Here is a 14,788-nt window from a genome sequence, read left to right on the forward strand (position 1 = left end):
CTAAAGAACTCAAGTCCTAACCTCTCATGTGTTTGCTGTAGTGAGGTCTGCATGTGCTGATGATGATTTTCTCTACCCAGAATTCCTGACTGGAGCAATCGACCTCCAAGGCTTTGAATTATGATCTTCTGGGTTGTGTCACCATGTAGTCCGGTCTGAAGATAGATGCAGCCTATTCCTGCAAAAAGTCTGTAATCACCTGCCAGACTACACGGTGTCACAACCCAAAACAGCACAAATGCTGTGATGACCTCAAGTGTCAAACTTCACTGCGTCGCAATTTAAATGTTCCACTGCGTATTTCCGCCATCAGTCGGTCAACCAGACACACTTCACTATTATCAGGCTTTAGGCTTGGCTTCTTACTTCCTAATTTGTTTGCTCTTCCTGTTCTTTGTGCTGCACGGTCCTCTTGCTTTTGGCGCTCTTCGTTTTCCTGCACAGAACATCACCACATTAATTTAATGCCCAGCCCCACACATGCTACAGAGGGGGTTGTGACCTCATGAAGAGCACCTGCAGTATGTACTTCAGACGCTAGATGGGTGCCAGAGCTATCCTGGATGTCCTTTCTGTTTATTACTCATTTATTTATTTATTTCCTTACCTTCTGAACCTCTTCTACCCTGCGGAAGAAATCCGCAAACAGTTTGAAGCACTCCTCCAGCTGAAACTTCTCAGGCTCCTCACAGAAGTGACGAGCAAGGCTTGCTGCCATGTTCTTTACATTCTGAACGTCTCGTTGCAGCTCGCCAACTTCAAGCAGTGCTCGCTCCATAAACTCTGTGGGAGCAAGCATATCCATAGCTACTTGGTTGCACACCAGTACAAAATATAGAGGTCATTATAACATGACGTTTCCAGAGTAAAATGGCAGAAAAGGTGAGGGTTCCAGTTAACAAAGAGCCATATAGCAAATCTGTTACATTCCTGCTTTCGGCATGTCCACTGAAACATGCTATGATGGGGTTGGAAATATGGTCCAACGGCTCTTTGGCATGTGAATAATGAGGCAGTGTGGAAAACATAAACACAAGCAGGAGAAAAGCCAGCTATCTCCTCTCCCACCCTAGATTTTTAGAAAAATTAAATTAAGAAAGGAAGGAGATATACCAAATGCTGATACCAAAGGATCTTGAACATAGTTTGTGATGGCATCTATGTTCAGTATCCAGACTCACCACTCTGGGGTGATCTGTAAAAGTATTCACAAGTTTTTCTTCTTGAAGTGTCCTTATGCTTTTGCTTTCTGCCTGTTCTTGCTGGATTCTTGCTTAGCTTACTCTTCGACCCTGAAGATGGAAGCAGTATGATCTCAGGACATGTCAGTGGACTTCTACTGGACTACACGACATTACATCCCAGAATACGGTACACATCTTGTTCTTGAAGAGTTTAAATGAAAGTTTATAAGCAGAGTCTCTGGCCGCAACCAATTGTGAAGTGGACTGACCGTGCATGCGGAGAAGGTGCAGAACTGTGAAAGTCTTTAGGCGTGCAAAGTCATAAGCGAATGAATTACAATAACCTCATCATCCCAGCCCTACCAGCCAATCTGAAACTTGGTCTCTTCTACAACATCTTCCAGAACTCCCTCTCCAGTGACAACTGCCATCAGATATTGCCTTTCAACACTTTCAGATCTGCTCCATGCGATCAAGTCACTGCCTTCTGGCCTATCAGCTGTTAGTAACATGTCAGATAGACCCGCTGCTAAGCAGTGACTCTGTAAACAGCAGCTGTTAGTAACATGTCAGATAGACCCGCTGCTAAGCAGTGACTCTGTAAACAGCAGCTGTTAGTAACATGTCAGATAGACCCGCTGCTAAGCAGTGACTCTGTAAACAGCAGCTGTTAGTAACATGTCAGATAGACCCGCTGCTAAGCAGTGACTCTGTAAACAGCAGCTGTTAGTAACATGTCAGATAGACCCGCTGCTAAGCAGTGACTCTGTAAACAGCAGCTGTTAGTAACATGTCAGATAGACCCGCTGCTAAGCAGTGACTCTGTAAACAGCAGCTGTTAGTAACATGTCAGATAGACCCGCTGCTAAGCAGTGACTCTGTAAACAGCAGCTGTTAGTAACATGTCAGATAGACCCGCTGCTAAGCAGTGACTCTGTAAACAGCAGCTGTTAGTAACATGTCAGATAGACCCGCTGCTAAGCAGTGACTCTGTAAACAGCAGCTGTTACTAGGTAAAGCCAGCAACAATAGAAGAACAGCTTTTTCTATGTGGTCTGCATTGCAACCATTGCTTTGCAACAATGCAGTAAACACACTGCTACAACAATAGAGGGGTTGTGTTTTCTGTGTGGTCTGTGCCGAGGAGTTATCTTGAAGACAATTGGTGCTACAGTTCAGTTGTGGCATATTCACCAGACAGTAACAATGCAAGCACAGAAGCTGGAAAATCTGCATTGTTAAGATTCATTACCATGAAACATCTATAATGAAAACAATGCAGGGGAACAGCCACTGATGAGAGCTGAGACCAAGTAAAGACTAGTGAAAGCAGACTGAGAAGACTTAGTGTGGAGTGATTTGTAGTGTGGAAATCAGCAGCAGTGCTATAGTTATTTGCAGTTAAAACCTGTAAGTGGTCAATAAAGCTATTCACCAATCCATACCCCACCTATGATCGTTCTAAATATGTGACAATATTTTAGCAGATTCAGAACTACTCGTTCTGGCTAGATCGCTGGCCCATCTCAGTTGACTTGCCTTAATCATTCTCAGAGCAACGGGATAATTATGCAGTTGACACTGCATTGGCTTCTGCATGAGCCATACTCCCATTTGCGGGCTATAAATTGCCCTGATGACCGTTGTTTCAAACACCAGTACATCAGTTTCATCAGTCTTTCTAAGGGCCCAACTTCCTGAACCATGCAACAGGAATATCCTTAACAAGGTTTTATGCAGGTTACATTGGCTCAGCTGCACCATAGCTCAGGCGGCTATTCTCCAGCCTCACACCAAGGCAGCCCGTGTTCAAGCCCAGGTCTGGTCATGTGGGATTTGTGAAGGACAAAATGGTGCTGCGGTAGGTTTTCTCTGAGTACTTCGATTACCCCTATCAATTTTCATTCCACCAGCTCCTCCACAATGACCCTCACCTGTCATCTGAGGCTGGTACAATAGGCCAGAAGTGGCCACAGTACCGAGTGGACTCAGTCTCACCCCACTATGAATAATAAAAAAAAATAAAGAAACTTACCAGTCACGTGCTACTTGCACAACAAATTCTTAAAAGAAAACATGAAATGTTGTTATAAATTAAAATAGGATGATGGATAATGCCAAAGGAAGTCAATCGTCCAATCATGTCCACCACTGGAAAACAAATTTACCTTTGAAATAAGAGCGAATGCCATGTCCATCTTCATTCAGCCTAGAGTTCAGTGCTTTGATGTCTGTTACAACTTGTCGAACCTCATCTTCCAGGCCCTCAACGGAAATCCTGTTGGAATCAAAATCATGAAAATGTCAGAAAGTGACAGAGGGCTATGGTTGGCAGACCAGTGTGTACCTCATATCTGTGCATATGTGTACACGTGTATCTGCTCTGTTTCCTGGTTCTTACCACAGAAGAAGACCCAGGTGTTACAAAATGCTGAAGTGTCGTGGCTGAGTTCTGGATGCAACAGGAATACCCACTCAACTATCTTTTATCCTCCTTCAATTAAATGAGTAGAACAGGGCATGTGGTACGCAGGGTACGAGAGAGAAATGCATACAAAACTCTGGTAGGAAAAACTGAACAAAAAAGATCATTAGGAAGATCTGGGCATAGATGGTCTTTCTCGTTCAGTTTTTCATACCAGAATTTTGTATGCACTTCAGATAGTGGCCAGGGGTGCGATATAATGAATACAGCAATGAACCTTTTGGTCCCATAAAATCTGTGAATTTCTTCGGCATCCAAGCAACTACTAGCTTCTCAATAAGGATTCTGCTGCGTGCAGTGCAACAATGCAACAATACAACATCTCACATCAAAATTTTGCACATGCCCAACCCATGTCAATTTCCCCTCACATAAAAGTTATTGAGTAAGGGAAGGTGACCACAGAGAGAGCTGTTTTATATGTACCACTTTTCCAAGAGTGTAAATGCCTGTATATGGCAAATCCTTCTAAAATAGTTACAGTTATAAAGGAAAATTAATGTAATCTGAAATGCACACAGAACATACTTGCAAATTTTGTTGATGTTCGACAGATCCTTTGTAAAGATCAATGCATTTTTGTTGTTTGCCTCTGCAACTTGTACCACAAAGTGTAAGAATGTCATCCTCGGCTTGTTGGCCCTAGTGTCCAGCAGTTTCGGCAGCGTGTTGAGCTTGAAGCCTGCCGCATTGCCAGCATAACTACCCTGGAACACATGTTTACTTGTCATGCAAATCATCCATTCAGAATGTCTGGTATTAATACTCAGTACAATTACATCTTCTCTTAATTTTTATTTTCTTCACCCAAAGTCATGTGGGGAGGGGGGCAGATGGCTTCTTTGCTCCGCCCTGTCAGTGTGCATGGGTATAAAGAAAATTTCTCTGGGTAATAATATCCACCAGCCTGGATACCTTGTACTTACAGCATTTAGGCAGTTGCCAATCTGCAGAATAAGAGTCAGAAATTCCCTGAGCGATGTGTTCTTTATTAACTGGTCACACATGTTGACTAGTCCATGCAGCTGCGGCCGCAACTCCTCCACATGAGTGGGGAAGTCTTCTCTCTGCAAACATACAGATGTTCATGTATTATATTCCGTAACCTCCGCTTATTATGCGGGGTATTTGCTGCTAAACATACCTTGCAATGGAACAACACATACAATACATTAGGAAACATATATATATCATCACACAGTATGTGTGACTATAGATGGGGTTTGGAGTGGTGAATGCATTTATTGATCACTTATAAACATGACTCCAAACTTCAAGTAATTATGGTGCTGCCACTAATCTCCACAATTCACAAATCACAACACCACCTCTTCATTTTCTAGCCTGATGTATCTTCACCAGCCATTTCCTGACTATGGCTTCTAACAGCAGAGATTCTTTAGCTTCACACACTCAGGTCCTCTCTTCACAGCCTCCTATGCAGAACTCAGCTAGACTAACAACTGTCAACTGACTGTGTTACACCAAATGTAATCACGATAACTCCACAAAAGAGGCAGGGTGAATGAACAAGGAAACAAAGACCCTCCCCACTAGAATTTGAATATTAATGTGGATCTTGGAGATATAGGGCATATGTGTGTGGACTGGATTCATCTGGCTCAGGATGGGATCCAGTGGCAGGCTCTTGTGCATAAGGTAATGAAACTTCAGATCCCACAAGCACCCAGGAAATTCCGTTAAGTAGTACACCCGTCCCCACATGCTTCATTTCCATGCGGTGTATGCCTTGACTAAATTCAGCGGAATGAGTCTTACATCCCAGGGGTACACGGGTGTTGGCTCGCTTACGTCGTTTTTTGGATGCGGGCTCGATCGGTTAACCCCCTAGCACAGGTTCCACAGGAACACCCTCACTACCTGGCTTCTACTCCCTGACCCCTCGGCTTCCACTCACTAACTCCTCGGCTTCTACTCACTGACTGACCCCTTACCCCCGCTGCTGCTTCCAGAAACCACGTTCTTTGCCATCTCGAACTTTCCACTGGGAGGGCTTCATGACCAAATGCACAGACCCCTTCCGGTCTGGACACCTTCTAGAAGTTTCTCGAAGCTTCGATCCACAGGTCCTCCACCCCCACAGGCACGGACGAAAGAAGGTATACCTACTCCCCCTTGAATGCAATGGACTCACCAACCTCCCTTCAGTCCCTCGCAACAAAAGGCCAGTTCAAAGGACCATGAACCCTCCGGGGCATCTCACTTCCACAGCCAAACCCAATCACCAAGCATAAACAGATAAGATACCTCCGTGAAGGGTGCGTACGGTTACAGTAGCTAAACCATTATCAGCATCTCACGAAGAACTTGTCTCCATGGAGTTAGTACCTAGTAACCATAGAAACTGCTAAACACTGCAAGTGTACTCGTAAATATGCTCACCTGTAGCATAGCTTCCATCCGGAGAGCATACCCTGGAATTCTGGATAGCTCGTAGAAGTATTTTTCTGCTGCACCGAAGCGTTCAGCTTCATTAGCATGTGTAAGAAGGAGTTCCAGCTGTGGAGAAAGTGCCAAGTTCCCATTAATAACTCCCATTACATATTATTCTGGAACAGTGTTTGAATCCATCAGAATGATTGAAGCAAGGATGATATAATATGTACGTGAGAGAAGCAGGTAATCTGAAGGAAAGAGCCCTCTAGCATGATCTAGGCACAGATGGAGGGATAATATCACAATATATCTTAAAGAAGTGAGGTCCAGAATTTTTTAGAGAGTTCCAAAGGGCTTTACACTGAAGTGTATGTATGTAAACATGCACAGCCAGGCACCTCATGTCTTTCAGGCAGCAGTCGTTGCAATCCTCGGAGCTTCTCTGCACCCAGCTCGCTGCTGGATGCATCCTGCACTGCTTTCACGACAGCTGCACCACGACCTTTGATCTGGCGCAGGCAGATGTTTACTGCCAGACTGCGTTTGCTGTCCAGGAGGTTCAACTCAACGACGATGGGCTGTGCTGCTGGCGCAGATGCAGGCCGCTTAGCACCACTGTTGCCAGTTTTCTGGCAGAACAATTCCTCCAGCTGCTGCAGGTCCAAGCGCTCGGGTTTTGGAAGTGCCTCCACGCCTGTCCACATGCAGTTACCTGAAAGCAGTACATTCAGGGTCACAATTTGCATACAGAGCTATATCTCTCAGCATATGCCATTCAAAGACAACAGTACCTGTCAAAGTTTTGGGGATCTGTGTCCAGTTGATGGTTCGCATCTTGCGGCGAGGTCCATGCCAAGTGTTGAACTTGTTGTCTGCATTCCTGCTGCCTGAATCAGTCAAGTCAGAGGGCAGAGAGCTTCGCATGTTAGGCACGGTCATGTAGCCAATGGACTGCAGTGGACCAATCACTGCTGTGGGCAGAGGGAGTGGAGGTGGACCAGACACTGTTGTGGGCAGAGGGGGTGGAGGTGGACCAGATATTGTTGTGGGCAGAGGGGGTGGAGGTGGACCAAACATTGTTGTGGGCAGAGGGGGTGGAGGTGGACCAGACACTGCTGTGGGCAGAGGGGGTGGAGGTGGACCAAACATTGTTGTGGGCAGAGGCGGTGGAGGTGGGCCAGATATTGCTATGGGCTGAGGGGGTGGACGAAACATTGCTATGGGCAGAGGGGGTGGTGGTGGTGGTCGTGGACAAGACATTGCTGTGGACAGAGGGGGTGGAGGTGGACCAGACACTGCTTTGGGTAGAGGGGGTGGAGGTGGACCAGACATTGCAGTGGGCAGAGGGGGTGGAGGTGGAGCAGACCCTGCTGTGGGTAGAGAGGGTGGAGGTGGACCAGACATTGCTGTGGGCTGAGGGGGTGGAGGTGTACCAGACATTGCTGTAGGTTGGCCAGACACTGCTGTGGGTGAAGGGGGTGTTGGTGGACCAGACACTGCTGTGGGCAGAGGGGGTGGTAGTGGACCAGCCACTGCTGTGGGCAGAGGGGGTTGACATGGGCCAGACACTGTAGCAGACAGAGAAGGCAGGGGACATGGTGTTGCATCAGATACACCAGAAGACTGAGGGGTTTGAGATATTGATGTGGGTGAAGTTTGGCCAGAAGTTTCTGACTGAAGTGGAAGGCACTGGGCCAGAGATGGACTGATGTGCGATGGAGTTAATACCGATAATGAGGGGAGAGTTGCGCTGTCTGTTTCCGGAAGATGATTGACAGGAGATGCTGGCACAGGTTCTGTTTCCGAAGTTGGACAAGTCTCCAAAGTTTGCAATGGCAGTGGCCGCAAAATATTCTTGTCTGCTTTGTCTTGTGAAGGGGGAACACAAACATCCATATTCTGCTCCAAACTGTCTGACATGTCAACCTGAACAGCAACATCTACAGAAGTTGCTTTCAAAAGTTGTCCACGCAGCCAGCCCCTGGTGGGTGTCTGTGTGCTTTCACTGCACATGTTCTTCCTGGAAATCAAGTTTCTCATGCGTCGCATGCCGTTCTTTTTTGTTACAGAACAATCTCCAGCAGATATCTCTTCCAAAGCTTCCCAGATACAATCCCTGCAATTTGTAACAGATAACCTGTTATCATGAGGTAGCATCTACAAACATCATGGAGTTCTTTCAACTGACACTTATGACACAGTAACATGCACCACTGTTTGGGACAGATTTAGCTCTATGACCGAGCTCCTGGCTAATCAAATTTTATACAAAATTAAATACTTTTATATATATCTTGCCTATGGTTCTGTATGCGTGTGAAGCTTGGTCTCTGACATTAAGGGAGGAACATAGGCTGAGGGTGTTTGAGAAGAGGGTGTTGAGGAGAATATTTGGACCGAAGAGGGATGAAGTGACGGGAGGTTGGAGAAAACTGCATAATGAGGAGCTTCATAACTTGTACTCTTCTCCAAGTATAATTAGAATGATCAAGTCAAGGAGGGTGTGGTGGGCAGGGCATGTAGCACGAATGGGTGAGAAACAGAATGCATATAGGATATTTGCAGGAAGCCAGAATGAAAGAGACAACTAGGAATACCAAGATGTAGATAGGCGGATAATATTAAAATGTACAAATATTATGTTTTTGGGCATTATCCATCGTTTTGCCTTTATCTGAAAACTCCATCCCTATATCCAGAGATTGGGATTAACTCTATCAATTGGTCTCAATTAAGTCAGTTTTGCCTGAAGACGGAGACAGAATTCGGTCTCCAAAACGTTGTAGTTTGAAAAATAAAAAAGGATGGAGTTTTCAGATAAAGACAAGACAATAGATATTGTCCAAAAACATAATATTTGTACTAATGTATCATCATCACAAACTTTTAGATAATATTAAAATGGATCTTAGAGAGATAGGAAGGGGTGGTATGGACTGGATTGATCTGGCTTAGGATAGGGACCAGTGGAAGGGTCTTGTGAACATAGTAATGAACTGTTGGGTTATATAAAATGTTGCTAAAATCTCGAGTGGCTGAACAACTGGCAGCTTCTCAAGAATGACTCAGCTCTGTGAAGTTTTTTTTTATTGCTAGTGGGGTGGCATTAAGTCCCTTGTACTGCAGCCACTTCTGGCCTATTGTACCAGCCCCACATGATAGGTGAGGGTGATTGCGGAGCAATTGGTGGAATGAAGATTGGCAGGGGAACCTAAGTACTCGGAGAAAACCTGTCCCAGCGCCACTTTGTCCACCACAAATCCCACTTGACCAGACCCGGGATCGAACCCAGGCCGCCATGGTGGGAAGCCAGAGACTAACCGCTTGAGCTATGGCACGGCCCATCTCTGTGAAGTTAGTTTAGTTAATTACTTTATATCAGTGACCTCTCTGTGTACAAGAAGAGCTCTCACACTGGCCGGAGTAAGCATGCAAAATTTATTTTATACATTTTTAGAGCAATAAATAAACATAAGTATAAGACACTTACGTGGCTGCCTGAGATGTATCTAACTGAGACAGATTAAGTAGTATTGACTGGAAGTATAGTGACTGAGGAGAATCTGCAACCTGAAATCAATTAAAAATACACTGCAAGATGTACCATGTTTGCATTAGTGACAAAGTTCTCCAAGAAAAGAAAGAAAGAAAGAAAGACATAAAATAATAGCACAAATTTCAAACACTTCAGAGCAATATTCTTCCATCCATTCTGTTCCATGTTCATAGATGTACATTCTTATAAGTGAATCAAATCTAGATCACCCACAGATCAGGCAGTCACAGTGCAACATTCGTGTACCTCTCTCTCCCCTAATGCATTACAAACAATGAGATCTGCTGCTACAGGAGGGTGAAATTGCTCTTACCTTGGCAGAGACAATATCAAAGATTTGCTGCAGAGAAAGGTTAGTTGGATCTTTCTCTAACTCAGCCTGATCATGGTGCAACTTTTCATCAAACACTTCCACCTGAATCTGCACTAGTTCATTCCCTGAGTTCCTGAACTTTGACAGAATGCTTCCAAAACCAAGACCTGAAAGACAACAAATGTCTGGGCTGACAAAACAGTCAAGAGAAAATATTTTGGAAATCATGTTCATGTAGATAAAGGTAAAAGGCTAACAGAGATGGAGGGGCATCTGTTGCAACAGAGGCCAAGGTTCTCAGGGGGCCATACAGCCAAAGGGTAGTTAATAAGTTAGTTATTGGAGAGGGTGGGTTTTCCCCATGTACTGAGACCTGTATTGGTCCCTTGTGCTTCCCTCTATGATTTCTACCAGTCTCTATATCCTACCGGTACTGGTGCTTTCCATCATTCCCGCCCAGCCAGCAAGACTGGCTCTACTAGCTGGGAGGTATCTATAATGCTTCCCCCATCTACCAGAGGTATTAGAGACTGCTGTTGGGCGGGAAACGTCTGTTAATTTGGCTCAGTGACCTCCTTTGGAGATATGAGGTTCTTTTACATGCCGTAAAGCTATGACACGGGACCCTCGGCTTAAAGTCCCTCCCGAAGGACTTGTTCCCTAAATTTTTCCGCCCTTAAAAATTCGACGACCTCCGCCGGGTATTTGAACCTGCGTACTACGAGTCATGAGGTGAGAACGTTACCTCTAGACTACGGAGGCTGCTCAGCCAAGGAGTAAGTAAAATTTGTGGTTTTCAGTTATGTTATGCAAACAAGAAAGTCAGGTTAATGAGAAAAGCTTCAAACATGTAAAGAGAGCCAAGTTGATGAATGGAATGGCATCATAAAATGAAGGAAAATGCTGAGAGAAAGGTGAAAGCAGATATGGAGAAAACTGGAGTGACCTTGGAACAAAAGGCAGGCTGGTAGCACCATGCCAACTGCATCTCTTCAAAAGTCACATCGCTGTCTGACAAAATATAACGAGTTTCTTCCTGTTCATGAGATGACAGGAAAGTGGGAGGTGAATCACATTTCATAATATAACAAAGTTTGTCACTGATGGCATTTTAAATTCACAAATATATATAAGAGTGATTAACAATTATCAGTATAATTTTCACAGGCATTAAGATCTGCAGCAGCTTCCTGACAGATATTTGATGAAGTCATTAGGTTTTTCAATTGACCTAATCCTTCCAGCCGCACTATGGCCTTGGGGTGAACTCAGCCTCTAACAGATGTGAGTACCAGGAATCTCCCTGGGGGTAAAAGGTGGCCGGCTGGCCCATAATGCTGGCAACCTCACTGCCACCTGTCAGCCAACTGTCAAGAAAATATGGGAGCCTCAAAGTCTCACAACTCTATGGGCCTCCACTCATGGCAGTGGGTTTTAAGACTACAGTTTGTAATGTGAAACCATGTTTTTGTTTGTGGAACATTCAACAATATTGTCATCGGTAGCTAGACCACATTGGGTGTTAGGATGACTGATGGCCGCACCATAGCTCAAGTGGTTAGTCGCTGGCTTCCCATCGCGGTGGCCCGGGTTCGATCCCGCGTCTGGTCAAGTGGGATTTGTGGTGGACAAAGCGGCGCTGGGGCAGGTTTTCACAGAGTACTTCGGTTTCCCCTGCCAATCTTCATTCCACCAGTTGCTCCACAATCACCCTCACCTATTATCTGGGGCTGGTACAATAGGCCAGAAGTGGCCGCAGTACAAGGGACTTAGTCTCACCCCACTAGCAATAAAAACAAAATAGCATGACTGATGAATGAAGAATTTAGATTAGGAAGAACGTGAACATGGTCCAGTTGAGACACTGTCCCAGCATTTGGCTGGAGGAAGTACAAAGTATGACCAAACCCTCAGTGAAGATAGCCCAGATCCGAAGTGAGAACCTCCTGGTTACAAGTCTAGATATTTTCACATGTAGAGGTGCGTGACTATTACATGGGGGTATGGACTGGCTGATCTGGATTTATTGACCACTTGTACTCGTACACATCACTCGTAACTCAGTGTAATTACATCGCTATTCCTGATCACTGTCACACACACAATAGTGTTCTCAATCTATTACAGTCTCCATTATCTGTTTCCTGACAATTCCTCTATGGCCACACAGGTCTGCTGTTCACCTCCCTGTTGCATAGAAAATGTAGCTTCCTACTGTCACGTGTGTTCATTTCTGCGGGGACCTGTTTACCAAGTCCATGCCTAGCTATGACGTCTACTCTAGCTGCACTATTTCGGCTTTCAGGCGTCATGTCACAATATTATCTGTTTGATGACACCGTGTAGTCTGGTAGGTATGTACCAGCATTTCAGATGAACCTGCTGCCTCCATCTTCAGGGCAGAATATGGTGGCAGCAGGTTTCTTTGAAACAGTGGAGCCTGTCTACCAAACTACACAGCATCACCCCCCCTGAAGACTGTGATCTTAACATTCAATTATATAACAACCTCGAATGCTACAAGAAAAAAATGTTTGTTAAGTCTGCTGCATTACTTTACTGAAACTGACCAGAAGCACCAACATGACTGCTTACTAACACAACGTGTATGCTTCCTGCTCCTTGTAGAGACGTTTTAGAATATCTAAACACTATGCAGCCAACATGCTACTTTTGTAACTTCCCCAGACATGTCAGTAGTGCCCTCTACATAGGCAAGATCACAGAACACATTTCTGAAGTTAGGTATGTCTACAGGACAGAATCTGTGACCCCCAGAGACATGAGAATGATGCTGATTGGAGGTTCTCACAGCTGTGATTATGAAGAGTATTATGTCCTGCTATGTGAAGCCTGGCAGAAGTTAACTTATCTAATTGCTTCTTCCTTGGCTTTTTGGCTTTCTTCTTTCTTTTTCGGGTTGGGTTAGAATAAGTCCACTTGGTACATTGGCCAGAACTTGGCCTACGGTATCAGTCCCGGATGGTACATGATGATGGATGCGGAACAGTTGATGGAATGAGAATTGGCAAGGGAAACTGAAATAATTGGAGGAATCCTGCCCCAGTGCCACTTTGTCCACCAGAAATCCCACATGACCTGACCTGGGCTTGAACTCGCGATGCCACAGTGGGAAGCTGGCGACTAACTGCCTGAGCTATGACATGGTCTCTTCCTTGGCTTACTCTTGAACCTTGAATATGGAGGTAGTGTGTTGCTTCAAAATGTCGGTGAGCTTCTACTGGGCTATATAGTGTCCACATCTCAGGAGATGGTGCTCTCCGTGAGAATAGCAGTTCTCACAGAGGACTAGGGTGCTCTTCTTCAACATCTACAAAATTTTTAACTTTGGTACTGATGCTGCAAACAGCAAAATCAGCACCCAGCTCTGACCAGTGACTGAACTCAGAACCCCACAGATGAGAGTCATGTACCTTAACCCCGGACTGCATCTCCCCTTACAGAGGCAATACTACATGTCAGCAAGTAACACTGCAGTAAAGTTACACCAGCGTCTCTAAATGTAGTCAGGACACAAACACATTCTGCAGTCACAACCAATCAGTCATTATAAACAATTAATCACAATAGCACTGGGGTAACATACCAAGAAACTCATTACGGATCCGATTTCTCTGATGTAAATCTTCACACCCGAACACCAGGCAGTTCACGAATGCAAGAAGTGTCGAACAAAGCACGTCACTTTCTGCTGTCTTCAGTTCTGACAATATGACTTCAAACCGATATCGGAGACCGTGGTACACCTGGACACAACACATCAAATGAACAGCTTGAAACTGGAGCAATTCCTAATTGTGTGACAACCTTCATAACTTGCTCTCTTTAATATACTTCTTGGGAAGATAAAATCGAGGAACATGAGAAAGGGACATGTAGCATGCAGAGAAGATAAAAGAACATATACCAAGTAGTAGTCAGAGAACCCTGAAACAGAAGACCACTTGCAATCCCTAGATGCAGATGGGGAGAATAATATTAAAATGGATGTTAAGGGAATATGATATGAGGGTGTGGATATGGGAACCACCAGAATTTATTTGCAAGAGGAGACACCCAGGATATTTTATTACAAATTTACATTTAAGACTGTCTTTACAAATTAACTTTCAGTTTGTATAAAAGACAGGGAATTTTTTGACCATCTGAGAGACTATCAGCTTCTCAAATAGGACTGTGCTCCACTGTATTAGTTCTAAGAATGTGACGAATGTGGTCATTTCAAAAGGCATTTATGTCTTGTGGGCTTGATCCCATTTTCAAATAGATACAAGGGTTTCTGCAGTACTAATTGTACACAATACTGAACATGTGGAGCCGGGAGAGCTCAGTCAACTTAAACTTCACCTTTGTTACCTACTGTACCCAACATATCAGAAACAGGTTTTAAGCATGTACATACCAAACCTCTGTCCACTTCAAGTTCTCTCAAGGTTTCTCTTAACCTCCGCCCAGCTCTGTCTGGACTCTACTGTACACAGTACATTGCTGACCGCTGATCTGGCGTGATAGAGGCAGCACTATGTTTCTGATGACACAGACATCAGCAGACAGGAAACTTGGATCTTGTATCTTCTAGTAAATTTGATACTTCTCTTATGTAACTAATTCTCTGTCTACATGAATGAAATCTGTACCAAGGTCAAACAAAGGAGAGATCAATTCCTGCTTCACTCAGTGTTCGTCTAAAACATATTGTCACGGGTTGAAGTGACTATAGATCGGGTTTGGGTTGGTTTTTATTTACCATTTCCAGATCCTAACTACAAGCAACTCTTGCTCTAACACTAATTCGTACACTCTGCACATATTAAATCTTAACAGTTTGTTTT

At 44.5% G+C, this 14,788-nt stretch overlaps 1 protein-coding gene across 3 annotated transcripts in view; it reads right to left on the minus strand.

Annotated features, from left to right (window-relative positions):
- Positions 1 to 14,788, minus strand: part of LOC111872599 (inverted formin-2) — a 40,747-nt gene that overhangs the window by 2,726 nt on the left and 23,233 nt on the right. For all 3 annotated transcript variants that reach the window (XM_023866665.2, XM_023866664.2, XM_023866666.2), the window contains 11 exons: positions 13,543 to 13,702; positions 9,936 to 10,102; positions 9,557 to 9,636; positions 6,858 to 8,182; positions 6,465 to 6,778; positions 6,073 to 6,189; positions 4,596 to 4,736; positions 4,198 to 4,376; positions 3,353 to 3,462; positions 608 to 783; positions 22 to 436 (listed from right to left, as the gene is read on the minus strand). In XM_023866665.2, the coding sequence (XP_023722433.1) occupies positions 260 to 436; positions 608 to 783; positions 3,353 to 3,462; positions 4,198 to 4,376; positions 4,596 to 4,736; positions 6,073 to 6,189; positions 6,465 to 6,778; positions 6,858 to 8,182; positions 9,557 to 9,636; positions 9,936 to 10,102; positions 13,543 to 13,702 (2,946 nt within the window). In that variant the 3' untranslated portion in view covers positions 22 to 259. The remainder of the gene's footprint in view (positions 1 to 21; positions 437 to 607; positions 784 to 3,352; positions 3,463 to 4,197; positions 4,377 to 4,595; positions 4,737 to 6,072; positions 6,190 to 6,464; positions 6,779 to 6,857; positions 8,183 to 9,556; positions 9,637 to 9,935; positions 10,103 to 13,542; positions 13,703 to 14,788) is intronic.

Source organism: Cryptotermes secundus, unplaced genomic scaffold (assembly GCF_002891405.2).
Source record: "Cryptotermes secundus unplaced genomic scaffold, Csec_1.0 scaffold1928, whole genome shotgun sequence".
Taxonomy (NCBI): domain Eukaryota; kingdom Metazoa; phylum Arthropoda; class Insecta; order Blattodea; family Kalotermitidae; genus Cryptotermes; species Cryptotermes secundus.